This window comes from Boleophthalmus pectinirostris, unplaced genomic scaffold (assembly GCF_026225935.1).
Source record: "Boleophthalmus pectinirostris isolate CB_2022bp ecotype Guang Dong unplaced genomic scaffold, ASM2622593v1 HiC_scaffold_3, whole genome shotgun sequence".
NCBI classification, from domain to species: Eukaryota; Metazoa; Chordata; class Actinopteri; order Gobiiformes; family Gobiidae; genus Boleophthalmus; species Boleophthalmus pectinirostris.
In genome coordinates this window covers 15,782,781-15,810,548 of record NW_026571299.1, presented here as the reverse complement: position 1 = coordinate 15,810,548, position 27,768 = coordinate 15,782,781, and the positions used below count along the sequence as shown (strand labels likewise).

The window sequence follows — 27,768 nt, the reverse complement described above, 5'->3', positions numbered from 1 at the left end:
AGAGAGAGAGAGAGCGAGCGAGAGAGAGAGAGAACCTCGAGCCTGTGGAGCAGAGCGTCCTCAAAGTGATATTAGGCGATGGCTGCGCTTAGCCCTATGGAACTCTGCACCGGTCCTTTCACCTGTGGTCACCCAGCGGTCTACATAGGCGCACCCCCGGACCCGTCCTGTCAGTCAGTCCTAGCCCAATCCCAGCCCAGTCCCTGTCCCCTCATGTGGCAGGTCACTGTAGGACAGTAGTGCAGATGTCATGAGCTTGTGCAGGTTGTTTTCACCATTGCCAGTAGCTCTGGTTTAACAACTAATTTGTAGGCTGTTATATATTTGTTGTTTACATTATATTTGTTCTTTTTTTATATCTCACGTCGGGAGAAGTGGGTGGACGGCATACCCCCGTGTACCACGCCCACTACACCCCTGGATTAAAGTTTAACAAGCCTCAGACAGAGCATACCTAGTTAGCATCACATCCCCAAGGAATGACATCAGCTGCAAAGCGTCAGTATGGTAAAGGTTGTGAAACATTCCTGGCTAATGATTTTCTGGTGGTTATTGTACACCTCTAATGTGTAACTTCAGTAATCCATGTGAATGTAATAGTAGGAAAGAGGTTAAACTATATTTCAACACAAAGTATATAGATTAGATTAAACAACATTGCATCTACAGTACAGTAAATCAACCCCACTGGTTGTGAATGGTTGGTGGTTGGCCCACATGGATAATCCAGCCTAATAACTGAATTTTATGTAGTTCTTAAACTTATACTTACACTTAAACAAACTTTATTGGTCCACAAGGGAAATTACTTGGACACAGTAGCTCAAATCACTTTATATTAAAACAATAAAGAGGAAAAATAAATAAATAATAAATAAATAAATAAATATAATAAATAAATAAATATATATATATATTTCTCCCACATAAAAGGGGGGGATGAAACATCCAATCTCCTTGAGTCCATCAAGGACAAGGCCCCGGCAGATGAGGTGCTCAGAGAATGTCTCAGACAGTGGGGTCCAGAGGAAGAGGTGCTGGAGGGACCATCATGGCAGGACAAACCCCTACATGGGGCGTACCACCGGAGCATAACTGAAGTGGCTGATATCAAGAAATCCTACCAATGGCTTGAGAGGGCTGGTCTGAAGGACAGCACAGAGGCACTGATCCTGGCTGCTCAGGAGCAGGCCCTGGGCACTCGAGCAATAGAGGCCCAGATCTACCACACCAGACAAGACCCACGGTGTAGACTGTGCAAAGAGGCTCCTGAGACAGTCCAGCACATAACTGCGGGGTGTAAGATGCTGGCAGGGAAAGCATACATGGAGCGACATAACCAAGTGGCGGGCATAGTGTACAGAAACATCTGTGCAGAGTTCGGGCTGGAGACCCCAGGATCAAGGTGGGAAACACCTCCAAAGGTTGTGGAGAATGACCGAGCCAAGATCCTGTGGGACTTCCAGATACAGACTGACAGAATGGTGATGGCGAACCAACCAGACATAGTGGTGGTGGATAAGAAACAGAGCAGAGCCGTGGTGGTTGACATCGCAATACCAAGCGATGGTAATATCAGGAAAAAGGAACACGAGAAGCTAGAGAAATACCAGGGGCTCAAGGAAGAGCTGGAGAGAGCCTGGAAAGTAAAGGCATCAGTGGTGCCTGTGGTGATCGGAGCACTCGGGGCTGTAACCCCCAAACTGGAAGAGTGGCTTCAACAGATACCGGGAAAAACAATGGACATCTCAGTCCAGAAAAGTGCAGTACTGGGAACAGCAAAGATACTGCGCAGAACTCTCAAGCTCCCAGGCCTCTGGTAGAGGACCCGAGCTGAATGAGGGTGAGAGAGACCAACCACCGTGGAAGGTGAGAAACACATTATATATTATATATATATATATATATATATATAATATATATATATATATATATATATATATATATATATATATATATATATATATATATATATATATATATATATATATATATATATATATATATATATATAGATATAGATAGATAGATAGATAGATAGATAGATATAACTAAATAAGTAGCAATAAAAAACAGCAAGAGTCTGGTGTCAAATAAGACATAACTTATATAAATGTATGTACAAGTAAGTAAAAAAAAACAACAACAAAGATTTGTAATATAAATACAGTATATCACAGTTACATACAAGAGGTCATAATATTGATTAAATAAGTCAATGTTGTGCCTGGACATTTTGCATTCACAGTCTAATATCAAATCACATTGGTTTAGGACAAGAAAGAATTCTATGGTGGAATTTGGTGTTCAGATTTGTTGACCTGGTTTACAGTTAATATCTCTGTAATTACTGGGCCTATCCTCATCAAACAAAACAAAAACTTGCACAGAGTTCAATGTCCTCTTTGTCGGCATATACTGTATAAACAAGTCTTTATTCAAAATGGCTTGTGAAAGTGGTGCCTTTATTCAGATTCTAGGCGTGATAGTTGTCAGATGACAGGACTTTAAACCATAATATTAATACAGCATGTGGAACCAATCCCAAACCAGTAATGACAAGGTTTATTTCTGGATCTTGTGTTTTGTTATTTATTTCCTGAACCTAAATGCATCGTATTGGTGTCCATAGTAAACATTAATCCTGACTAAAACCTGAATATGAATACTGAATATGTTTCTCTGTTTTCACTTTGTGCACAAGCAAATGGCTGAGCTGTTTTGAGAAAGATGAAGCTCTGTAGTTTTGGGCTCTGTTTGATCTACTCTCATTTTAAGTGGGAACGAGTGGTGCACAGAGGAAAACCAGATTTCAAATAAGGGTAAAATATTTTTTGTAAATATAAGGACAGGTATAACTTAGTCAAACTTTATTGATCCATAAGAGAAATAGTTTGGACACAGTAGCACGCACATCGCAATATATTATAATAACATAGAACAAAAATATAAATGTAATAATAAATTAAAAATAAGTAGCAAAAATAGCATGAGACTGGTGTCAATTAGGCATAATTATATAAATGTATCTGTACAAGTAAAAATAAAATATAAAAATATAATAGTCATACAAATATATCTCAGCTATATACAAGAGGCACAAGGAGAAAAAGTTCAAGCATATCTCACTAAAAACAAATTTAGGGACTTAGGTAATTAGGTAAAAAAAAAGTAGATTTTAATTAATTTAACTTAATATAATTAGAGAATTATTATTATTATTATTTTTTATTTATTTTATTTGTGGGTTTGGAGTACAAACTGATCAAGAAGTGGAAAGTTATTTGACAACAGCAGCACTTCCGCCTTCATCAGAGGCGCGGTCAGTCTGATAGATCTGATAGATCTGTCAATCTAACCACACCAAAAATAACAGCTGATAAGACACACGTCACAGCAGTCATGAGCCTCTGACCAAGGCGGAAATGCTGCCACTGAAATAGGACAGGTAAATCACCTATTTAGCTTTTTACAAAGCTGTCTTTTTAGAAGAAAACACAAAGTTTACCTATAACAAGAAGACAAAATACATTTTCTAAACATGATCAAGATGATCGACCTCTTGTATATAACTGTAATGTTATACACTGCATTTAATTTGTATGTTCAGAATGATGAAAAATTAGGATTGTTGCAATAGAGATGAACAATTTAAAATAAAGTAGTATATCTTTTCAGTGGGAAAAGTCCTCAGAATGTTGCATGTAGCAGGAAATTGACATGAATAGTTTAAAGGGACTATACTGTATAACACTATTATATGATCAGTTATAATGTTGTTTCTTCATCAAAAACATACCTGGAGTTGCAAATCCTGCATATTTAGGCTGAGTTCTTCTCTCAAACAGAACACTTGTTCCACCTTGTGATGTCTTGTGTAATACTTAAAGTGCTTCACTGTGTTTTAAAAATCCATACACCTTCATTAGAATCATTTCGATGATTTCAGCCCTGGGAATGCTAATTTCTACTGAACTTAGCTGCTAACTGAAGGTAGCTGCTAACATAAAAACTACAACTACATGATATCACAGGGTGGAACAGAGCATTTTGAACTTTGGAGATGTAGACAGACTAATAATAAAGAGTTATTTAAACATGAGTGGATGAAACAAAACACAACTCCATGTCTGTTTTTGAGGAGGTAACAACATTCTAATATGTCTTAAAGCTCACAAGAGTCAATTTAGTGTAATATAGGACCTTTAAAAGGAGTTGGAGTAAAGGTCAGCATTCTGTGTAGATTGTGATGCTCAGTGTGGATTATTAAATTCTATTAATAATACAAATGTTTCAAATATCCAGTGGGTTGTGGAAAAAAAAAAAAACAAAAAAAAAAAAAAACAAACAAGAGTGATACTGCTGTGACAGACTTTCTCAAATCTTGTAGTGAGTGGACTAATGGACACATCTGTTGCAGTTCTTATGTAATAGTTGATACACCCATCTGATTCATATTAGAAAAGCAGTTTGAACACGCAAGTCTTTTTATTTACTGTTTACGTAATTAAATTTCAAATAGAACTAAATTTCACTGGAAAAGGTCATCATTGAATGCACATCCTCTTGACCAGGAGTGTTCAGACTGTTCTGTTAAATCTGTTAAAACTGTTAATGCAAGAACAATAACTGAATAAATGTAAGGTAGAACTGTTTAATGTCATACTGTGGGACATTCCAGGCAGAGCAGTGGCATCTCCATAGAAACAAGCAAGTGACGGACCCCCAACCAAAAAGTTACACTGTGCACCTTTAAGTTAGCTTTTTAAGTTTACTTGTATATAATGTATTATCTTGTTAAATATTTATGAATTATTGTATTTTTGCAATAAATAACACCCAAAATGAATAAATGCCAGATGTGTATTTTAATGTTGTACTATGGAACATTATGGGCAAAGCAATAACATCTCCATGAGGACAAGTAGGTAGCTGACCATCCACCAGAAAAGCTGCGCTGTGCATCTTTAATCAATCAGTTTGAAATTAAATTCCCCATAAAATTCCCTATAAAAGCCATGTAGACATGTTTACTAAATACAAGCCTCTGTTGCCGTGGGCTTGTTACACCATGAGTACACCTTTCCCTGGAAAGAGTGTGGGCGAATGAAACTGGCAACCCCAATTTGGTTGAGACATGCCCATAAGTGAAAATAGCAGTGTTACGTAAATCAATAGGAAACACCAGGACACTCATAGTTGTATTATGTCAGGAATGAATAGCGCAAGAGCTGAGCATTTCTGACGAGTGAATATATAGGATAAAAGTCATATGTAAAAAAAAAAAAAAAGTCATCTGTAAGTGTCTGGAGTGTCTAAACTAAATCGTAAAAAAACAAAGTTGATTCTCTGCCAAAAGATATAGTTAGATAAAGATTGTACCTTCCTGGTGTTGATTGCTTACGTAGGCTGACGAAAATCTAGTACCTCCTAGTACCAAACACAAACATAATTTAGTACACACTGTGAAATCTAAATATAATTACTAGTTCAGTGTGCACTTATTGACTCCACTGGCATATGTAAGTATATATAACCACAATGTATGTTTTATATATCAGATTAAATGTACTTTTTCTATAATAAGCAATGTATTAGTAAACACAGAGCACATAATCTGTTTATTATTAATAGATATGAAAATTGCTTTTTCATTTCAAATAAAATTAATTAAAACCTTATCATTGTTCTTCCTTCTCTGACATTTTAACTGCCTATAGCTTTGTGCTCTATTGTATATTATATTATATTATATTGCATTTCTTTCTATATTGTCATTTATACAAACTACATATACTAAACTATACATTTGAATAGTTTTTTCCCCTTCCAAAGCAAATGAAACTAAGAAAAAAATTACCGCATTCCTCTCTTTTTGTTTATAGACAAAAAAAAGATGTAACAGCCCCAAGGATAAACAAACACTCCTTGAAATCTTAAACTGGTTTCAAATAAAAAGAATGACGAATACTTATATTATATAATACATAGGGAAGATCTTAAGTTTTGTTTTTTGTTTTTTTTAATTAAGCAAATTTTCGTGATTCAAAATGTAATGTAATTTTCAGTAAATATGGCTTTAAAATATGACAAAAATCTATGTTGGTAATATTATCAACATAAAACTGCCACAGAAAAACAGTTTTGAATATCTATGTACAATTTTTCATATGCTTGTGGTCTATCAAACTATAAATCAGAAATTATCTCCAGACAGTTACTCATACAATTACTCTTACTTGAGTAATATCTTGCCAAACTTTACTAAAACCACTATTTTGTCTTTCTGTGATTTTATTGAAGTCTTACTTGAGCACAGTTTATGGCTCCTATACCCTCCTCTGGCAATTTTGAATCTGAAAACTACAGAATTAAATTGTATAAACAAATAAAATAACTAAAACTAAATCAATATAAAATAATAACTGGTGTTGCTCTTTCTTACCACTGATCTGCACTGCCCATGTCTGCATTGTCTGCAAATATTTTCTAATTATTTGGGATTAGATGCCAAAACTGATGATTAGGCACTTGAAACAAAACAAACTTGTCTGGGCAAAAGAAATGAACAGAAATTATTACATAAGATTTCTCAATTTCAGTGCTAGGCTTTTTGACATTAGTTATCAGGTGAGTTAGTCAGGGATTGTCAGTTAATTTATTTATTTTTTATCATTAATTAACCAAACAAATGTATTCCATTAAGATAACACTTTATAATAAACATAATTATAAATAATTATATATGCGAAACATAAAACAATAAAAAAAAGAAAAATCATAATAGAAAAACTAATTATGTGTACACAGCAGCTTATTTTTAATTTACGCTTTAAAGGCGCACTACGTAACATTTTTTGGGGGGGTTTGTCACCTGCTTGTTTCTATGGAGATGTCATTGCTTTGTCTGAAATGTTCCACAGTATGACATTAAACACCTTTACCTTACATTTATTCAATTACAGGTGTTTTTATTAACTCCAAAAAAAAAACAAGAAAAAAAAATTCTGACTGTGAGTGGGGGTGCTGCTCCACAGATCTAACCTGTAACTTGGTCTGGTTTGGCCTCCATGAAGATAGAAAGGTTTAATGCCATACTGTGAAACATTCCAGATAAAACAATAACATGTCCCTGAAGAAAAAACATTTGACAAACCCAAAGAAGTTACACAATGCACCTTTAAATATAACTCACATCATTTTTAAAGATATAAATTACTTTCAGGAGCTTAACATAAGATTATTTGCCATATTTTATTTTTCACCCATTATTAAAATTAAAAAGCACAGTATATTAACTACATTGCACTAAAATATATTACATAAAGTGCAATTGGTTTGTGTTGACAATAGTAAATCAAATGCACACAACAAAATAATGTAATAACCAATAGCAAAACTATGATTACTATAAAAAATACAACACTAAATGAGGCAGAAGCAAGGCAGAAAAGCTCACTGCCAGCGCTGTAGGTAGTTGGTCCACACGGGATAAAACTTCTTCTTAAGAAGTAGTCCTGGGTTTATTAAAAATTAAAAAGTCTGAGATGTCGTGCCACGTGTTGCTGTCGTGGTAGAGGTAGTTCATGGATGACTGTAGTGAGGGCTGGAGCGTGTGTGGGTGATACTCAAACAGCCAGAGGACGATGCCCCAGACCAGAGTGGCAAACAGGGGGAAGGGGTCGTGCTTGGGCTGGGGTATAACTCCCTTCTCCACAGCCAGACGCGACAATGCAAACAGGATACGAGACAGAAGGTACATGTTGATCTGAAGAGGAGAGAAACAGAGAAAATGTCTTTGTACTAATGTTGCAAAAAAAAAGCTAAATCATGATATTCAGCTTACTGTTTATAGAATTGATTATTGTATGTGTATCGATAGTTTTGACAACCCTAATGGCAATAGTAAACCCTATGGACAGTTTTTTGCAAAAGATATAATGTAAAATAGATTCATTTAGATTACAGCAGTGGTGTAACAAACAGAGTATCCCCAGCATTGACTACCCCAAATTTAAGACTTTTTAAAGACTTAAATATGGGGCTTAAATGAAAATTAAGACCAACATTGCACCTATTATGTGGGCAAAAAACACCAGGTCCAAATCTAATAATGACCATTACTCACTACTTTAAATAACAAAAAATACTTTTATTATAAAATCTCATTCAGAACTCATTTATAGTAGTATGCATTCGCTTGTAAAATTGCCAAAAAATTATTTATAACATTCTAACAAGACAAACTAAATATTGTTTGCGCATACTCCAAATTAGACATTTTTGTTGTTGTCGTTGTTGTTGTTTTTTGTTTTTCCTCCCTCCATTTAACAATGCACTACAGCCCAGTTGAGCATACAAAAAAAAAATAGGCTAATGAAATTTAAGACCTTTGTGGAAAAAAATAAGTCTTGGACAACATAATTTAAGACTTTTTAAGGATTTAATTTAGGAACATGAAATTTAAGACCTTTCTAAGACCCCGTTGCTACCCTCAACAAAGTTAAAGTGTGGTAGTAGTAGCAAATTTATTTTTTTTCTTTACGTCAGTACATTTTACAGTGAGTACTTTTTCATAGTGTTCATAGTATAGATTATATTATGTCATAAAGTCATCATAAACCTACCTGGGTTTCATAATAATCCATTAATATGTTCTAATCTTTACTACCGCCTCTCTGGGAGCTGAAAGCACTTAGTCATTTATAACCTCACCTATTGTTCAATACATTGCTTTATTCTGACAGAGGCCAGCTCACACCACAGTCAGTCTCAGACACACGCATACACACATGTACACACACACGTACACACACATCACATTCAAACTGCAGCAAGAATGTTGAAGTGTCTTGCCCAAGGACCACACCATTGCTGGGACCACACCTGCCGGCTTTCTGGTTGTGGGCGGATCTCGGGTTGTGAGCAAATGATTCAGTGTTACTGGGTGAATTAATTCTATTGAACAAGTTTTGATTGTGTACCTGACTATTGATGTTGTTATTGTCTCCAAAAACTAGCCACCCTCCAATGCAGGCAGCAAGAAACGCATGGGACTGTAGAGACTTGCCCTGCATCTTCTCCTGCAGAGCTTTCAACCCTTTGTACGTGAACACAAAGTATGCCAAGTTCCTAGAATGGGTGTACGTGGCCTTTAAAATGGCTTTGAGCTTATCCTTCAAACTGCAATAAAGTAAAACGACAGGATTAGAAAATAGGTGAGAGGTTAAGTGTGCAAAAGTTGTGAATGGATGCACTTGCCTGCCACTTCTGAACAGAAATGTCATAACCAAAGCGTGTGGTGCCCTGATTTTAGCTCCGTATCTGAAAAATAAAACAATGTGAAGTCAATTTCCACACATATACACAAAATTATGTCTGGATTCACTTATGACCTTTTATTAATAAGTTACACGCTCAGTTAAACCCAGGTTAAACATCCACTGCGAAAACCTGCAATGAATGAGTGACATACTTACAAATACAATCAAAGTTAACTCACACAGCGCCATTTCTGAAACCTTTCATAACAGCTAGAGCTGCTCTGTGCTGTTCTTGCTGCAGAAAGTTGTTGATTGTAAAAAGAGCAGTTCTGAACATCTCCGAGCCTGCCATGGTCAACTTGAGGGACACAAACACCCGTTGCACAAATCCGTCCGTGTGCAACATAGAAATTCCGCCGTGGTGCTGCTGCTATCGAGGTATTCAGTTCCGTTATCAAAACTTAATGTGTTGCTGGGTTTCAGATGACAGTGTATACTACAGGTTCACAGTCATATTTAATGGGGAGCAGCTAAGGTTAATATAATTGGAATGCAGATTTTTGTTGTAATACAGTGAGTTTTGGGGTCTTGTCACTGATAAAAATGATCAGGTTCAACATTTAGGAAAAGTTCAATGTAATCAATAGGAAGCACTGGCTCCTACTCCCCATCTGGGAGTATGACTGTAGCATTTTTACATTCAATAATCACAATACAATATAATAACTACCTATAATTTTATACTGCAAATGTAATTATTAAAAATATATATAGAGGTCCAGACGGGAGAAAACTTCTTCCCAAGAAGTAGTCCTAGGTTTATTAAAAATTAAAAATGGTGAATGCTGTCATGGCAAAGGTAGTTTATGGATGACTGCAGAGAGGGCTGGAGGGTGCGTGGGTGATACTCGAACAGCCAGAGGACAATGCCCCAGACCAGAGTGGCAAACAGGGGGAAAGTGTCATGCTTAGGCTGGGGTATAACTCCTTTCTCCACAGCCAGATGGGACAATGCAAACAAAACCCCAAAAAATTCAATAATCACAATGCAATATATAATAACTACCAATGACATAATGTTGCAAATGTAATTATTAAAAAAAACATTATAATAAATTATAATAAGATTATTATAACTCTAACATTTTAGAGATATCAAAACATTTCAATTGCTTTAAAAAAGAACTGAGACAATCAAGGAATTATGAGAGTTTTTTATTTATCCGAGGCAGATTATCCCACGGTTTGTTGTCAAGCACACAATATTCATGTGAAACGATTACATGAAGCTCAAGTAGTTGTAATTTTAAGAAGTCTTAAATTATACAAACACACACCAATAAAGTCATTACTTGAGTGTTTATAAGAGACTTGGTATTTAAAATGCTCTAGCCTTGTAGTGATGACAGATAACTGCATATGTGATTTAAATTTGTAAGTAGTTTGTTTTGGAGTTATCCTTTGGTAATCGTTTCTGCCTGATAACAAGGAATGACCACCTAAATAAACATACACATAATGTACTACTACCCTATAAAACTAGGGCCCAGTTTGCAAAATTTTTGATTTTCTGTTCTCTAAATTTAATGGCCCCACTGCATATACTGCATCTATTATACTTTGGTCTATATAACATTTACAAGTTTTGTCATGTATCACAGTTAACAGCAAGGACTCACTAATCTCATTATTGGTCAACAACTTATCAAGGGGCTACCGTTCAGAGGGACATCACCCACTTCATTGGTAAAACCCCCCAAAAGTTTTAAATTATGTTGTTACGGCAGACAAAAAGGCATTTCACCCGAAACAACAACCCAAAATTTGCATAATTAATACGCAGAAATAAATCTCTAGCTAACTCCATCCAAGTCTTAGAAAATGATCGGACGAACCTTGAATGGCTCAGAATTGGCAAAAGTGTTTTCTATAAAAACTATTGCACATAAAAATACAACCTCTTTTAAAAACAAGCCGGCCCCCACAGCTCTCATGTGCAAACTAGTCTGAAAAAAAAATCATTAAAAAGATACAAGTCAAAGTAAGTTCACATTACATTGATTAGATGCAACACGACTTCTTGCTAGTCCATTGACATTAATTACACTAAAACAAAATAAAACCCTAATCTGAGACGCTCCACCCATGTGCCTTCATCTTTCTTTTAGATATGCCAAAAGTACAAATGCAATGATTTCCTCTAAACTACAGTTACGTACAGTGCATAGGGCCTTTTGGAGGCAGTTAAGACAATTTCTATAGCAAAAAACACAGGAGGAACCCTTTCCGAAACAGCAGACAGCAGACATGACCGGGCACGTACGAAGAAGTTTCTAGTTTGATTCTTGCGTGAGTTGATGTGTTTAGCTAGTGAGTAAACTGGATGACTTCTATACACGTTAAAAGCAGAAAGAATAAGTAGAAGTAAAAGTTTATTAAAAACAACTTGGTGTAGCCCTAGACCAGTCCCAGCTGCAGACGTGGTGTGTATAATGGAAATCCTGCTTGACTTGGGGTGTTATTCCTGTCCAAATCCTTCGGTTTCTTCGATTGCAAACATCAGCTTCTCTTTCAGCTGCTCATAACTCTTGTATGGAGGCAGGTCCAGACGATTAAAACTACAGAGAATATAAACATGTTAGTTTACAGTGTTGAATTGTTCCATGATTGAAAAACGACAGGGCTTGATTTTTTTGTTCACTTGTCTCCATGCCTAATTAATTTCAACACTTCCATTCAATTAGGATTTGAACTAGCAACAGTTAATGTAATTTCAATGGTTCTATCATTGTAATAAAACAAACACAAATCTGTATGCAGTAACGGGAAGAATACTTTGAAAATGTATTTAGTTACAGAATACGGAATATCTGTATGTATTTTGTAACATATTCTGATACATGGTCCAGTCAGAGTACTGTTTTCTGAATACTTAGAATATTTTTACATTAAGTTGCATCATATTATAGTGTAAAAAACTTGACATAGTAATTATTTTTGTTGCATGAATTTATGTCCGTTTAGAGACTGAAAACTACACATGAACAGATTGCAAGAGCTGGTTTCTTTTTTCTCACTAATACTATGCAGTTCAAAGTCAGAATTGCATGAAGTAGCGCCATGTACTTAATTTAGGAATGTAACTGTATTCTGAATACTGTCAAATGAAAAGCTGTACCACAAAATTCTAAATACATATTCTTGTTACATGTAATTAGTTACTTCCCAACACTGCCTGGAAGCAATATAGTTATAATTGACAGGGACCATATCTACAAGAAACAATATGGCTTGCATTAATTATAGAATACATAAAAATGGCTTCAGTACCACAAATATTTTGCGGTACTGAAGCCAAATATTAATGCTATATAGTATAATCTTTCAGTACAAGTCTGAATTCTTAATGGCTCTACACACATTTGCAAACAACAAACCTTGTATCACTATTTCAGCACTATTTGAACACTCACACTATTTCATTATCCACAGTCACTTTTCTCACACTCTTACATAAAACATAAATAGATGAGATTAAGACAAGTCTTATGAATAAATGAATCAGAAGTGACTCAAGGGGTTAGGTCAATATGATGCTCTCTGTCCACACACAAAGCTTTAACTGTCTGTATAAAGACATATTTGAACGTACCATGTGTGACTTCGTGGAAGCCAGTTTTCTTTGCCCACTTTTTCAATGCAGAACTTCTGGGGTCCATTGCTCCCTGTAGACAAAAAAAAAAATCAAAACAGTAAATGTAGACGTGTGTTGCATCATTTTGTGTACGTGCATCACTAATTCAGTGGTTGGGAGATACACACCCATGAGATCTGCAAATCCACCGACCGGGAGACGGCATGTTCCAGTGACAAACTGCAAAAGCCTCATTCTTTTCTCATTGTCCATTTCCTTTGCAAACTGTAAAAACATGGTTAAAAAACTTCAGAACAGGTTCTTACACAAAATTGACAAACATATTATCTAAATTAACATGAATTTTAATGCAAGTAGTGCCTGTGGTTGCAGTTGGTAGAATACATGTTTTGTTTTTTGTCTTTTTTTAATTTAAATGTGGAAGATTTTGGGATACAGCAAAAATGAATCATTGTGGATATTCTTTTACAATATGTTCCAAACATCACATTTGCAATAAAAAACAGTATTCATTTAAAATAGTCTAACTGTCTCTATCTTTGACATCAGATATTCCTACTTATATAGAAATGCATGCATATTTCAAAGCAGGGGACCAGACTTTATTTCTGTAAATGAGAAAATTTACAGAAAGCGATTTGTGCTGAGAGAGACTGACTGTGAGACTGTGTGATACTTGAACCTCTGCTTCACTTCTAAAAAAAGGTCTTTGAAAGTTGTGCACACAGCTGTAAAGTCATGCATGTGAATAATAGTGATGTGCCAGGGTGTTTGAGAAAGCTACAAAAAAGTTTAAAAGGTGCATTGTGTTGCTTTTCTGGCGGAGGGTCAATCAAATACTTTTAACAGTGGAAATGTTATTGCTTTGTCTGGAATGTTTCACAGTATGGTATTAAGGCTTTCTTTCTTCATGAAGACCAAACAAGACCAAGTTACAGATCAGATCTGTGGAGAGGCAACCTCACTCTCAGTCAATTAGGCATTTTTGAGCTGTAAAATCACCTGTAATTGTAAAATAAATATAAGGTACAGCTGTTTAATGTCATAATGTGGAACATTTTAGGCAGAGCAATGGCATATCCACAGAAACAAGCAGGTGAAAGAACCCCCAACCAAAAAGTTAAATAGTGCAACTTTAAAAATGGATTTCCATTTTAACATAATATCCCAACAGACACTTTTCATCCTAATTCAGAGTCCCTTATCTCCCTTATTTTTATGGGCTGTTGTACTCACTTGCCAGAACCACATGATCTGCTTGCTGTTTCTAGTGTAATGCCTGTAAATAGTATTTCTTTGCCAATCCATGAGGTCGATCTCCTGCATGCCACACAGCATCACCTGCAAACATTAAAACAGGTTGGAACTGCTACAAAAATAAAACATGTTTATACTAGAACAGTATTCCTCGTGCTTTCAAAGCTTACAGACACAACCAGCCCTGGCCAGTGTAAAATAAGTTACTTCATTGTACCTCTAATTCCTTGGCATCAAAATACTGCAGATACTGTTGAGGCAAGACTTCATTGAAGCCCTCGAAGAAGGCCTGGGTTTGTTCCTCCACGCCCCGGGATAATCTCCACTCTGCAACTAATCTGTAAACATAATAAACGCACAATAACTAAATGAGACGTAGTGTTTCATGTGTAGGTTTATATGAAACTTTTACGTCCTGAGAAAATTATGATTAGACTGTACCTCTAATAACATCTCCTAGGACTACAATAATGTGGACCTCATCTAGATTCATTGGCTTTTAACACTCAGTAATGCAGTGACTCTTTGCACACTTTGTTTTATTTTATTGTTTAAAAAGGTGCACTGTGCAACTTAAAAGTAAATTACGCAACTTAGAGCAAATTACGTTTCAGCAAAAAGTCTTCAAAGGCTGTAATTTGGAAATGGGAGAAGCTTTTGGACATCGGCCATCTGCGTGTGCTTTGCATTTTTTTCACTTGTTGTTTCTTGCATTTGCGCCTCTGCAGGAACTTCGGTGTGTGTTTTCTGTTTTATTTGATGACATTAAATGTATCTATCGAGCATTTATTCATTACGAGGGTTTCTATTGCTTAAAAACACAATCCTTCTTTCTGTGAATAGGGACGACTCTCCACAGATCTGACCTAGAGAGAGATAGATAATCTCTACCCTGAAACATTCTTGACAAAGCATTAGCATATCCATGGAGACAAGTAGGTGTCGGACCCTCCATCAGAAAAATTTCGTAAGGCAGCTTTAATATTTTTGCATGTTTTTCTACTGTGCCGATCTTATTGGGAAGCACTTTGGTCACCTTGTGTGTTGTCAAGGGCTCTATAAATAAAGACTGATTGATTTATTTGCTGTATAGAGCTAAAATTGTTCAGATAGCATTTTGACTTTAATGCATAATTTTAGATCAAATGAGTTACTAGTATAGGTTAGACACTGAGCCATACCAAAACTATTGTTGTATGTTGATTTTGTACCAATGTAGATACTGATACTGCATCAACAAATTCAAAAGCACTGATTTGAGATCTATGCAAAAGTGATGATCTTAATAAGCCATTTCGTAAACACATCACGCACTTACAAACAGAAACTATAAACATACATTAATAAGACAGAATTCTGGCAAGACAGGACATGAGATTGGGTCTACGAGATAGGACTTGTGACAAAAAGAGAAACTAATAATGAAGAGAGCAGTTCCTTTCACAATTTTAGTTTCCCACATTTTAATTGATTTAATTGTTGATTTTCTTGATCTACAGCTTCCAAAGAAGTGTGACTCATTATTAACCCTTTATTGTCCAAGTCAAATGTAAAAAAAACAAAAAAGTCACAAGATAAATTTCCTCATGTGTGAGTGTGTGTCATCTGATCCCATGGTTGATGGTTCAAATCTCTGAGTCTTGAAGGTGGAAAAGCGCTCTATTAAAATATAACAATTTTTTTGTACACACAAAGTTTTGGTCATTTTATCATCTCTTGATTATTTGGCCCAAGCCTTCGTCCGATCCCTGCCATGCACATATACGGAACAGTACCTGATGTATTCCTCCTTGTTTTCTTCTGTTACAAGGATATTCCCTCCGTCAGGCTTCAGCTCATGAGTCGTGATTTCCCCTAAGATCTCTTTGTCCACAGAGAAGAACATCTCCAGACCACACTCCTCAATGTTGTTATCCCTATTGGACCAAGTAGTAAAAAACAGTTATTTAAGTTAAAAGGTACACTATGTAACTTTTTGGTTGGAGGCACGTCACCTGCTTATTTATACGAATATCATTGCTCTTCCTGGAATATACCACAGTATATTCAATTACAGGTAGTTTTATAGTTCAATAACTAGAAAAAGTGGCATTCTGACTGTGAGCGGGGGTGCCTCTCCACAGATCTGACCTGTAACTTGATCTGGTTTGGTCTCCATGAAAATAAATAAGTTTTAAAACCATACTGTGAAACATTCCAGCTAAAGCAATAACATTTTGATTGATTGATTGATAGCATTTATATAGCACCTTTCAAGATACCCAAAGCGCTTTACAGTTCATTATTCAGTCACTCCACACTCAGTGGTGGTAAACTACTACTGTAGCCACAGCTACCCTGGGGCAGACTGACGGAAGTGAGGCTGCCAATCTGCGCCATCGGCCCCTCCGACCACCACCATCACTCACGCTCACACCACTTTCATACTAGGCAATGTGGGTGAAGTGTCTTGCCTAAGGACACCACAACAGTTTTTTGCCACTGGCATCCCACTGTGGCACCTGGAATTCCTAACGATCTCCCATCCAAGTACTACCCAGGCCCAGCCTGCTTAGCTTCTGAGATCTGACGGGATCAGGCTTTTACAAGCCGGTATGGCCATTCATGGAGAAAAGCATTTGGCAAACCTTCCTCCAGAAAGGTTACACAATGCAGGTTTAACAAAACAGACTTATTGTAAATAAACATGTATTAGTTTGTAAATTTAATCATGCAATACACAAATAACTAAATCATAAAAATCTAAACAAATGGTAAAATATGAATGCCATACTTTGTAGTTATATTGATGCAAATTACAAGATATCATGAGTTGGAAATATTGGACAGCACTAAGACTTACTTGATCCAGATGAGTGAATTATAAAACTCAGGATCGATTGACTCCAGATCATTGAGCCCCAGAGGTTTGTTCAGGATACGTTTATAGAAAGGCAGTGAGAAACCGGTGTCAATAAATTTCCCATGAAATAAGGCCTAGAGGAAACACAAGAGAATGCAGTGATCATTATGGAAATATAGTTCATCATCACTGCATGTTTAGCAACATTAAAAAAAATCGATTGACAAGATAAGACACAAAATACAACTTAATTGCTTTGTAAGAATACCGTATCGATATTACACCATGGTAGAAAACTTATAATTTAGCCCTCTTTACACCACTGTGCACATTTTAAAAAGGTGAAATATGTAACTTTTCTGATGGAAGGCCTGACACCTGCTTGTTTCCATGGAGATGTTGTCGCTCTGCCCAAGATGTTCCACAGTAGCATTAAACATATCCATTTTGCATTTATATAATAACAAGTCTTGCTCAAAAATATCTTGAAAAACTTGCATTTTTACTGCATGTCTTTCTAAACTGATACATTTAATGGGTCTAAGCAAAGTAATAGCTTCTATATGGTAACATAGTTTCATCAGAAAGGTTACACAGTGCACCTTTAAAACTGTGTGCACCTTTAAAACTTGCTTTAACGGTTCCTTTGCCACTTGTTTCAAATTATTGCATCAGCATTGACATTTTCTGGATTGCGAATAGTTTTTCCACTAGTTATTTTATTATCTACGTACGAGATATACTGGTTACTCATTATAATGGGGACCGTTACCATAGCGATAAAGCGCCCGATGAACTTGAAGTACTTGAGGTGATCTGGGTTGATGTAGGAGGCAGGGTTTATCTGTAGGCAGTAGTTGTCTTTGCCAGCGTACTCGAATAAACAGTACATGGGATTCAGAACCTCGTGAGACAGTAGAAAGAACCATTCCCTAGAAAGTAAACATTGTACTTAGAGAAAGCAGCATTTCTGGTTTTGAGAGAACAGTTATTTTAGAGAGAAAGAATCAGAACAAAAGATACATGTTCTGGCGTCAGCATGGTGTCAAAATAGTACACAAACACACCTTATGATTCACAATTAAATACAACACATAATTATTTATTATACAGATTGTACCTGGCCACTCCCCCATAGTCCAAACCCTCTTCTCCAGGGAAAATGATCCACAGCCTTCGCCTTAGGTCTTGAGGGTGGAAGCTCATGATCTTTAAAACAAAACAACGTCAGTGAAAGGTGTATTTTACTAGTTAAAATATATGAAAATCCATGTAATTACCTGTTGAAATGAATCTTCAAATAATGTTTTACGGGTAACGGTGATCTTTATGTGCTGTGGCATTGATAATTGCTGTAAAGAAAAGAGGAATATTGATATTTTATATGAAATGATAAAAACTATATGTATGTATGATTTTGGTCAACTACAGTAAGCACTTACCTGACACCAAAACCTGAAATACTGCACTTTGGCTTTGAAATCCCTGACATAAGTTATCTGTGGTCCATTTTCTCTGTTAAAATAAAAATAAACTAATGTCAAATTAAGTAAATAATAACTGTTTATACAATCACATATCACACATTTTTCATATTATAATTTTAGTATTTAGTCATAATGTGATCCTTTTATAAAATACACCTACAGTGATGATTTTCCAGTGCGTGGGTCTATGTAGGTGGTGGTCCGTCGATTGTGGTCGACAAAGTAAGGAATCCCTTCGACAGTGAACCTCATCTCCCATCCCTCTGGCAAAGGCTTGTCATTCAGCAGTCTGAGCAACACAACGGCGCCACATAGTGGACATAAGACTAAACTGCACCCACACTGTTCATTTGTTTAAAAATAGTGAAAACAGTTGCATAGATATTCACCCTTGTGTCCTGGGATCTTCCCATTGTGTTGACCGAGTTGTGTGATGAACAAAATACACTCTACCATTGGAGTCCGTTCGCTTCTCTGAAAAAACAAAAACAAACAAAATGTTTTTATTCAGTACAATTTTTTTTTTTTTTTTTTACCATAAATAGAACTATTTTGTGCATAGTTACCCCAGCCGTGTGGTAAAGGTCCAAGGGGATCAAACTCTTGTTTGGTAGCTGCCGCGGCAATCTGATCCTGGAACTAAATAAAAAAATTGTAATTGTTGAAGTAAGAAAGATAATTCTAAAGCATGGATTTTAAAACAGTCCTCGGTTACCCCGTAGATGAACCTCTGGTTGAACTGCTGCATGGCTCCCTGCAGTTGACTGCGCTGGTGCTGCCACTCCTCATAGTTTCTGACTGATTCCACAGTGGGCCTCTGCCACGTGGTTGTGCGGGTGATGTGGTCCACATAGTACACTCTGCCCATGGGGTCCACTCTGCGCTCCCACCTGCAGGTTTAACATTGACAACAAGATTACGCTGGAGACACTGGTGTAATTGGTCTGAGCAGTCATGAAAAGTGTAACATTGATGAAGCATCTAATTAATGTTTGTACCCTGAAGGCAAAGGCTCCGGTCTGTCCCATGTGGTCCTTTTCTCTATGTGATCCACGTAGTAAACACGGCCATTTTGATCCATTCTCTGCTCCCACCTGTGAACACCATCCAAAACGAGAAAACAAGCTCAGTCAAGTAAACATTACTCACTTAAATGTCACTGATATGTTAAAATTAAGATGTTTAATTTTCATCCTATAGGCAATATAATGGCTGCAAAGTATAATTTCTAAACCATATTAACAGCTTTACTGCCTATGTAAATTCAAATTTGAAAACAAGGACTACAGCATGTCAGATGCTTGGATGCAAATATTTTCCTTTTTTTTTTTTTTTTTTAACATTTTCTTCTACTACTATTTTATTATACTATCTATTTTATATATCATGAAATGTTATGAATGCATAAAATGCCAAGGAGATTAAGAGATCAGCAGATCAAGCTAGCAAGCAGAGGACTTTGCTTTCCTATTTGTAACGAAATAGCTATGTGAATCCTACATGTATCACAGATTAAGAAAATATAATTGGAGAATGAAGCAGTAGAAGAGTGAGCCTGCTGCTGATTTTACTTTTATTCCATTGGCATTTCATTTTAGACAACCAAGAAGCCCAAATCAAGCTAAATAACTAAAGGACTTATTTACTTAAAGGTTAAATGTGTAACTTTTCTGGTAGAAGGTCCACCTCTTATTTGTCTCATGAAAATATTATAGCTCTGTCCAGAATGTCATTGACATTTAAGTCATCTATCTCTTGCATTTATAAAATTGCAGGTGTTTTTATTGCTCAGAAATACTTTGAAAAGCAAGAATATGTACTGTGACAAAGCTTCCTCTCCACAGATCTGACTTGTAACTTGGCCTGGTGGTGTCACATACATGTCTTTAAGAAGACAGATAGATAGGTTAATCCCATACTGTAGAACACCTTGGTGAAAACAAGCAGATGGCGAACCCTCCACCAGAAAACTTTTTTCTCCTTTAATCTTTCACTTAAAACACATAAAGGCATATTTCTTTGTCCAGCTCTCGACTAGTATCAAGAAGAAAATGTTTACCCTGGAGGCAAAGGCCCGTTGTTGACCGGGGCTCTGGGGGCGCTGGTGGCAGAGGAGGCTGCAGCAGAGGGCCCTGGTTTGGGGTTCGGGGCTGTGGGCTGTGCAGAAGCTGCTCCAGCTCCTGCTCTGGCCACTGCTCCGGCTCCTGCTCCAGCTCCTGCTCCTGCCTCATCCTGCTGATCTGAGGCCTGGGACGAGCCATCAGACACAGGGGCCTCACTCAACTCACTGGGGGAGGAGCTGCTGGAGGAGGCTGAAAAACATGAAGCAAGGGAAAAAAGAAGAAATTAAAGAAGACATACTGTGCTATATAATTATAATCTATGACATCCTTGGATCATTATATTATAATTTCCACATTTTAAATAGCAATATTAATGTAAAATTACTTAATATTAATAAAACAACTTAATATGTGTCCGGAGTGACGGCCACAGAAGCGTCTGTCCTTGATGATGTTATATTGGTTGTTGTTGTGGTTTGGTGGTTACAATCTGACAGACCGGCTCAGAGTCACACTGACACCACACATGAGGAGCGCAGCAGCTTCAAAATCACATACAAAGACACAAGGACAACTTATGCCTCCCCAAATCAGAGCCAAAACTGGGCGAATTCCGTGCGACAACCGTAGTTTAGCAAGGATTCACATGGCTCAGAGGGATGTAGTCAATGCGGGGGCCACTCGTTGTCTAGTAGTGTTTTTCATCAATACTATTGGGGGCCACGATAGCTAAAATCCTAAAATTCTCTCTCCTTAGTCTAAAAACAACCTGGACTAAACTGACATAACCAAATTAGACCTTGTTACTCATTGTATCAGCATTGACTTTTTAAAGGAGACGAAATTGGTAAAAAAAGAAAACAAAACCAAAAAAAACAACACAGCTTTAAGATTAAATATACACAGAAAGTGACATTTATACTCCACAAACTGAACGAGATAGTAATAACTGATAGTAAATTAAATACATTTGTGCCACCATAATCTTAACAAAATACATGGGAAACACCGTATAGTAGTTCCAAACAAAGTCTAAACCAAAGGAGGCCAGAAATGTAGACTAAATCCAGTTACAGTCCACCACTGTTACAGTATGTGGTTGAAACGGAACTCAAGTGGAGCATGTTGGCTTCTCTTATGACTAATAAGTTATAGCTACTAAATGTCAGAAATGATGAGTCAGGAAGATGTGTCTGGAAAGTGACTGGTGATTAACTACATGTGTGAATTTTCTGAGTCCAGTGAGAAAACATCAGTGACAGACATCTCAGTATATTAAAGAGCCCACATAACGCTATATTCTGATCTATGTAATAACATTGTTTCCTCATCAAAAACATACGTGAAGTTATGTTTTGTTTCATTCACACATGTTTAATACACAAACCCTGTATATTTAGTTCTTCTCTCAAACAGAAAACATTCCAACTTGTGATGTCATGCGGTAATACAGGAAGTGCTCCACTGTGTTTTTAAACTCCATACGTCTTCAATAGAATAATTTCAGCTCTGTAATTGCAAATCTATTAAACAAACCTCACCTTGTTCTGTACACATTTAGAAAAAAAACTTAAATAATGCTGAAACAGTAGTTAAAGACATGTGGAAATTGCTAACCCTAACACTTTGTGTAGGATAGAGGAAAAAATTGTGGGTGCATATTAGTAACAATGTGGCATTCGTGGGTACCTGCCTGCCTTAAGGAACAAAATCAGGTTGCCATGACATAAATCCTTTATTATTAGATAAACAACATTATTTAAAGTTCAGATATTGTTTAAAATAGGTTATGGTTTATGGTAGGATAAGAAAGTAGTAACTATGGTCTTCAGAAAATTAAAGTAAATTTAATGCCCCCAAAAGACAAGTAAATCCAACTATTTGTGTGTGTGTGTGTGTTTATTTATTTTTTATTCATGTATTTATTTTGGGAAAGTAAAAGATGGAATGGAACATGTTACATTAGTGAATTCATAGTATAAATAACAAAAAGGGAAAAAAATGCCCAAAAAGGAGTGGGAAAAAGAAAATGTATTTTTTTGTGTGCGCGCAGGTGTATGTGAAGAAAAAAAGTATTCAGCAACTGGGACTAAAGTGTATAGTGCCGTAAATTCAAAATAAATAAATAAATACAAATGTATTTATTTGGACACACCGTCCCATTTCAATGTTTTTTCCCCTTATTGTTTCCCAATTATTTACTACATAATTCCATATATCTTGCTTTCTGTATTTGCGTATTGCTTTTACTACTTTCTACATTTTATATACTTACAGAAGACATCAATTATATGAAGCAAAATATATGGAATATATAGAAAAAACAAAACAAAAAACACCTTGAATAAGATGTGGTGTCCAAACTTTTACCTGGCTGTGTATATCAAAATAGTAAAAAGCCTAATGCTGACTGTAGCTCACATGGGAAAGCCTAAAGAACACTACTCATCTCTCCACCTCCATTACTTGATGATGTTGTTTATAATTCTTACATGGGGAGGCTCCAGGTCTGGATGCGGCAGGAGCAGATGTCCGTGCTGGTCTTGCAGGTCGCGAGGAGTTGGAGGTCCTTGGAGAGCCAGACGGAGAACCGGGGCCATTTACAGTGCTGCTCTTTGGGACTATCACCCATTCATCTGAGCCACTGGACGGAGAAGAATCTCTGCTTGATCTGAAGACAAGAACAATGTATTTAACATAGATAGGAAAAGATGAAGTCAAATAAACAAAAAGGGCATACGGCTAGATGAGATACCTGTTGCTTGATTTTCCATTTTGCTTAGCGGTTCCGTTTAAGACAGACACTGGCATGATGAAAAAAAAAAAATTGAATAAAATAGTTAACACACTTATAAAACTTTCTGCAATTAAACGTGCACTGTGCCCCTCTCCATGGAGATAGTAATACTCTCTAGTTATTATAAGAAAGGATCCAAATAAATTTTAATCTGATATGCTAAACATTTTTGAAGGATAAAAAAGGAAACATGTGGCGGCAAATCCCGGAACAGAAACTGAAATAACAGAACTAATGTGAGCCCAAACAAACTTCCTTGTGATTTTACTTTTTTATTAAAAGAAAACAAGAAACAAGATCTTACCATTTTTGCTACTTATTTAGAATGTGTTATGTTATATATTATGTTGCATTATTATATTTTTGTTCTTTGTTATTATATTTATTGTGATGTATGAATTACTGTGTCCAAATAATTTCACTTGTGGATCAATAAAGTTTGTCTAAGTCTAAGATACCCCTGTAAAATGACTCCCCATTACTCAATGTCAATATTACACTTCAAAGCAGAGCAGAAGATATCAGGATATTTCCACACCTGGCTGTTTCTCAGCGTTGGTGAGTGTTTCCGTGTCCACCTGCAGCCCGTCCAGACACACAGACAGGTCTCCCACAGCCTCCTGAGGGTCTCTGTCTGAGGTCAGCTGAAGAGTCTGCACTACTTCACACACTGAAAAGAAATAATTAATTTGTACGTTCCATATCTAACAAGAATTTTGTAATTTTGCTACAGAGATAAAATGCGATAAATAATAATACTGAAACTACTTTATGCCACTGACTCAGTAACATTAATACAAGATAATCCCTGTAAACACTTTTTAAATAGACAGTATTACTAAAGCAGAATGAGCCAATAATTAGCCATAGAAGTTATTTAATCAACCCTCAAGATCAAAAATAACAAAAATCTCCACACTTTCATAAAGAAATTGTACAAACAATAAATATTGAGAGGCAAAATATATTGTTCCAGTTTTTATATATTAAACGATAAGTTAATATAGTAATTATTTTAACAGGTCTAGTGATAGTACAAAAATTTTTAGCTCATCCAATAAGTGAACTATTTAATCTTTAAGTAGTAGTCCATTACTTTTTTCAGATTTATGTTAAGATTGTTTTAGACTATGAAAGGGAATTACTGGGAATATGGATTATATTACCATTATTCTTGACTTTAAAAAAACAGCAAACATATAATTACAATTTGTGATGAAATGTGAAATAACACATGCTCAAGAGACTGTGGCACCAATATGAAACACAGACCAGATTTCCAAATCACATGTTACGCACATGCTAATTAAAGGGGGCATTGTAGTGGGCCCTAAACACCCTCAAAGGGAATTCCACAAGCTTAGGCAGCAGCACTGTATTGACAACATTAGCGTATAGTAAAATAAACAATGATGAGAAGAAAACTCTGAAAAAGTATTTAATTTGTTTAGTTGGTCTACATTTTCCCCTCACTAATTGGAAAAGGAAAAATCAAGACCTGAAGAGCTGTATTTTCTATTGTTCTCACTAGTTAAGTGCTGCTTGAATCTTAAATTGCATGATCAAATTCTGTATGTATTTCTTTGACTCTACCAAATGAAAACGTAACTGTACCAGATACAGCTACTCAAAAATGATATTCAGAATATGTATTCTTGGTACATGTATTAAATTACTTCCTAACACTTTACAAACAATATTTTAGTTGATTAATGTTTTATGAATATGTAATTTATTTGTCCAAAAAATGTAAAGGTGTGAACTCACGTTTCAGGTCATTTGCTCTAAGTGCCTCGTTAATAAAAAGTGATGCCGTTCCCAAAAGGATGTCTGACTTTAGAGTCTGATGGCTCCAAACACGAAACGTGAGCTTGCTGACTGGGGTCACAATTCTGCAGAAAATGTAAATACCATAATTTAAAAGCTGAAACTCTGGGAAGATAAATGGCAAAGTTAAAAGTATTAGAGTATTATTTAAACATACTGTAATGTGCAGGCAACTATGCTTTTTGAGTTCATAAATTATAATAAATTATTGATTCAGTGTTTAACATGCACATAAGACAGATGATGAATATTCGTGAAATCTACCTAAAGATGATAAAAAGAACGTAGAGGGGGGCTGCAGATGTGACTACGGCAACCATAGGAAATTAAAATAAAAAAAAATTTTAAAAAAAAGAGTGAAAAAAAATCAAAACTTTTAAATTTGCACTTACACTGTCAAGGATTGTTTCCATTTGGGAGTATGTGTGTTCGTGCACTTCTCTGTCCTCTTTGACTGTCCATCCACTGTTACTTCAACATATGGACTGGGACCAAACCAGTTCTTTTTGTTTTCTTTTAATTTGGCTGAAATCACTAGAAAAAAATATAATGTCACACATTATATTTATATTTATACTTGAATACATAACACAATATTACAAACAGTATTTTACCCGTGACTTGTAATTGGGCCTTCATGGTTCCTCCATAACATTAACTGCTCTGTCACAGAAACAACCTGTACACACACAGTGACATCACATGTTAAAAAGGCACACATCAGTTAACCTACTTAGAGAGAGATTAAGCTATTGGCTATATCTTCTTGTATAAATCTTTGTGCTGTACTACAGTTAAAATGTATTTGCAATATGTTATTAAGAACATAATACTAATGATAATAATATGAAGCACAATTTAAAGGACCTCTATTATGCTATTTTCTGATCTATGTTAAAATTTTGTTTCTGCATCAAAAATATACCTGGAGATGTGTTTTGTTTCATTCACATGTTTAAAAACACAAACCCTGCATTTCTTTTGTCAGACAGATAATAAAGGAAAACTCAAACATATGCGAATGAAACAAAGCATACCTCCAGATATGTTTTTAAGGAGGTTACAACATTATAACATAAGTTAAAGCTCAGAAGAGTCACTTATGCCTAATATAGGACCTTTAATCTTAAATATAAACAATTGTGAAAGCATTCTCTGAAATAATGCATGCTGCCTTTTACTTCTCATATTACTGCTTCAGTCGGCTAATTGGGCCACTCTCTAAAGAAGCACTCTGAAGAATTCTTATAGTCACTAGACATTGAAAAAAAAAAGAAGCCAATATTAGAGAGTAGTTATTTTAAAATGGATTCTAGATAATGTGGCACACCCAGTAAATAATGGTACAAAACTTAGTTTGGTACATACTAATATACTTTCAATAAAGGCTGTGCAATTGATCAGTTTTAAATGAGATCAAGGATCTGTCTATCCTGCCAGTCGTCTGTGAGTTAAAAGATGTGGTTTTGAGTTCAGACTTTGGAGGAAGACATTTGGGTAGTTTTTTTGGGTGAAATGGTAATGATTAAAAGCATGTCTTGTTTATGTTCAGTAAATTATTGTTGAAGGACCTTTTGATAAATTTTTCATGATACAGTTTTTGTCCTATCACACACTCTACTTTCAATATGTACAGTGGAAGTATGTAATAATGGAAAACCTTATGTGAAACAATAGTCATTACAGAGTCAAAAATAGATAAAGGCTATAGGCCGTGGCTATAATAAGCCACAGAGCCTATTCCATAACACCACAATCCCTGCATTGGCCTAGTAATGCTATTGCTCTCTGACACGAACACTTGTAATTATTAACAACCACAGATGTTTTACAATTATATTTTAGGATATGTTTTGTTAATATTACATAAAGGCCTGGATGTAAGAGCTTTGTGGTGGACAAATATATAAGCAATGTTTTTCATTTTAACTGTAAATTTAGTGATGTTTTCTTTTAAAATTATTATTATTGCCTTTTTTTTTTTTTTCAAACTTCCCAACGCTTTTATGATATTTTTTCGTATTTGCAAGCCATATCAGTCCTCAAATTATCCAATAAACAAGGTAATAAGGACGTTTATTTATTAAGTATTGATGGGAACAGGGTGTTTTGTTGTGCCCCAGGACAGATCAGTGACGCCTGCAGACACAATGGAACAAAAGTGTCTGAGCTTTTCAATTCTTTATAATCGTGCTAGATTACATAACGTTACAAACAGATAAGTACGTCAACAGTGGACTAACTTGGCTCTCTAGGTTTATCAGCGACCCTAAGATAATCATGTAACGATATCGGGCGACAAAATGGTGCTAACAGCTAATAGCTAATCCGGGTTCTACCTAATACCTCGGGATCGGAATCATGATTGTTATAAGTAAGTGCCCACACGGTCATACCTGGTTGATAATCGGCCAAAGTTTAAGGCTGAACGTCGGGGTTGTGGAAATAGTTGAGCATGATGTTGACAGGTAGCCGCTGTCACCAGATCAGCACCAACTTCCGCTACAGAGCGAGCACAAGACTGGCGCTTCCGGTACACGTATTTTCACAATAAAATTGTCTTTTTTTTTTTTCAAA

At 35.9% G+C, this 27,768-nt stretch overlaps 2 protein-coding genes and 1 pseudogene across 2 annotated transcripts; all 3 read right to left on the bottom strand.

Moving 5' to 3' along the window:
• Window positions 1–6,977: 6,977 nt before the first annotated feature.
• On the bottom strand, window positions 6,978–9,651 carry pxmp4 (peroxisomal membrane protein 4). The gene is made up of 4 exons (XM_020939784.2): window positions 9,503–9,651; window positions 9,262–9,324; window positions 8,985–9,183; window positions 6,978–7,768 (listed from the first exon to the last, which is right to left on the bottom strand). The coding sequence occupies exons 1-4, from the start codon at window positions 9,613–9,615 to the stop codon at window positions 7,505–7,507; spliced, it is 639 nt and encodes a 212-aa protein (XP_020795443.1). The 5' UTR covers window positions 9,616–9,651; the 3' UTR covers window positions 6,978–7,504.
• Window positions 9,652–10,462: 811 nt separating this feature from the next.
• On the bottom strand, window positions 10,463–27,706 carry itcha (itchy E3 ubiquitin protein ligase a). The gene is made up of 24 exons (XM_020939749.2): window positions 27,588–27,706; window positions 25,806–25,870; window positions 25,584–25,725; window positions 25,132–25,256; window positions 23,903–24,034; window positions 23,323–23,371; window positions 23,060–23,238; window positions 20,564–20,816; window positions 19,503–19,598; window positions 19,220–19,394; window positions 19,071–19,143; window positions 18,894–18,978; window positions 18,665–18,793; window positions 18,460–18,532; window positions 18,298–18,369; window positions 18,138–18,226; window positions 17,790–17,949; window positions 17,018–17,151; window positions 15,951–16,091; window positions 14,393–14,513; window positions 14,155–14,259; window positions 13,086–13,182; window positions 12,916–12,988; window positions 10,463–11,881 (listed from the first exon to the last, which is right to left on the bottom strand). Exons 2-24 carry the CDS (start codon window positions 25,828–25,830, stop codon window positions 11,782–11,784), a joined length of 2,628 nt encoding a protein of 875 aa, XP_020795408.1. The 5' UTR covers window positions 25,831–25,870; window positions 27,588–27,706; the 3' UTR covers window positions 10,463–11,781.
• LOC129411156 (5S ribosomal RNA) lies at window positions 16,667–16,781 on the bottom strand (annotated as a pseudogene).
• Window positions 27,707–27,768: the final 62 nt, after the last annotated feature.

Bases quoted from the DNA above. Each gene is read 5' to 3' on its own strand.
- pxmp4 (XM_020939784.2), bottom strand. From the start codon at position 9,615: ATGGCAGGCTCGGAGATGTTCAGAACTGCTCTTTTTACAATCAACAAC. The intron at 9,325-9,502 runs GTGAGTTAACTT...TTTATTTTTCAG, and splicing joins GGTTTCAGAAATGGCGCTGT to ATACGGAGCTAAAATCAGGG. The intron at 9,184-9,261 runs GCAAGTGCATCC...ACTTTATTGCAG, and splicing joins TTTCTGTTCAGAAGTGGCAG to TTTGAAGGATAAGCTCAAAG.
- itcha (XM_020939749.2), bottom strand. From the start codon at position 25,830: ATGAAGGCCCAATTACAAGTCACGG. The intron at 17,950-18,137 runs GTACAATCTGTA...TTTACTTTCTAG, and splicing joins GACTATGGGGGAGTGGCCAG to GGAATGGTTCTTTCTACTGT. The intron at 16,092-17,017 runs GTAAGTCTTAGT...TTGGTCCAATAG, and splicing joins AATTCACTCATCTGGATCAA to GGATAACAACATTGAGGAGT.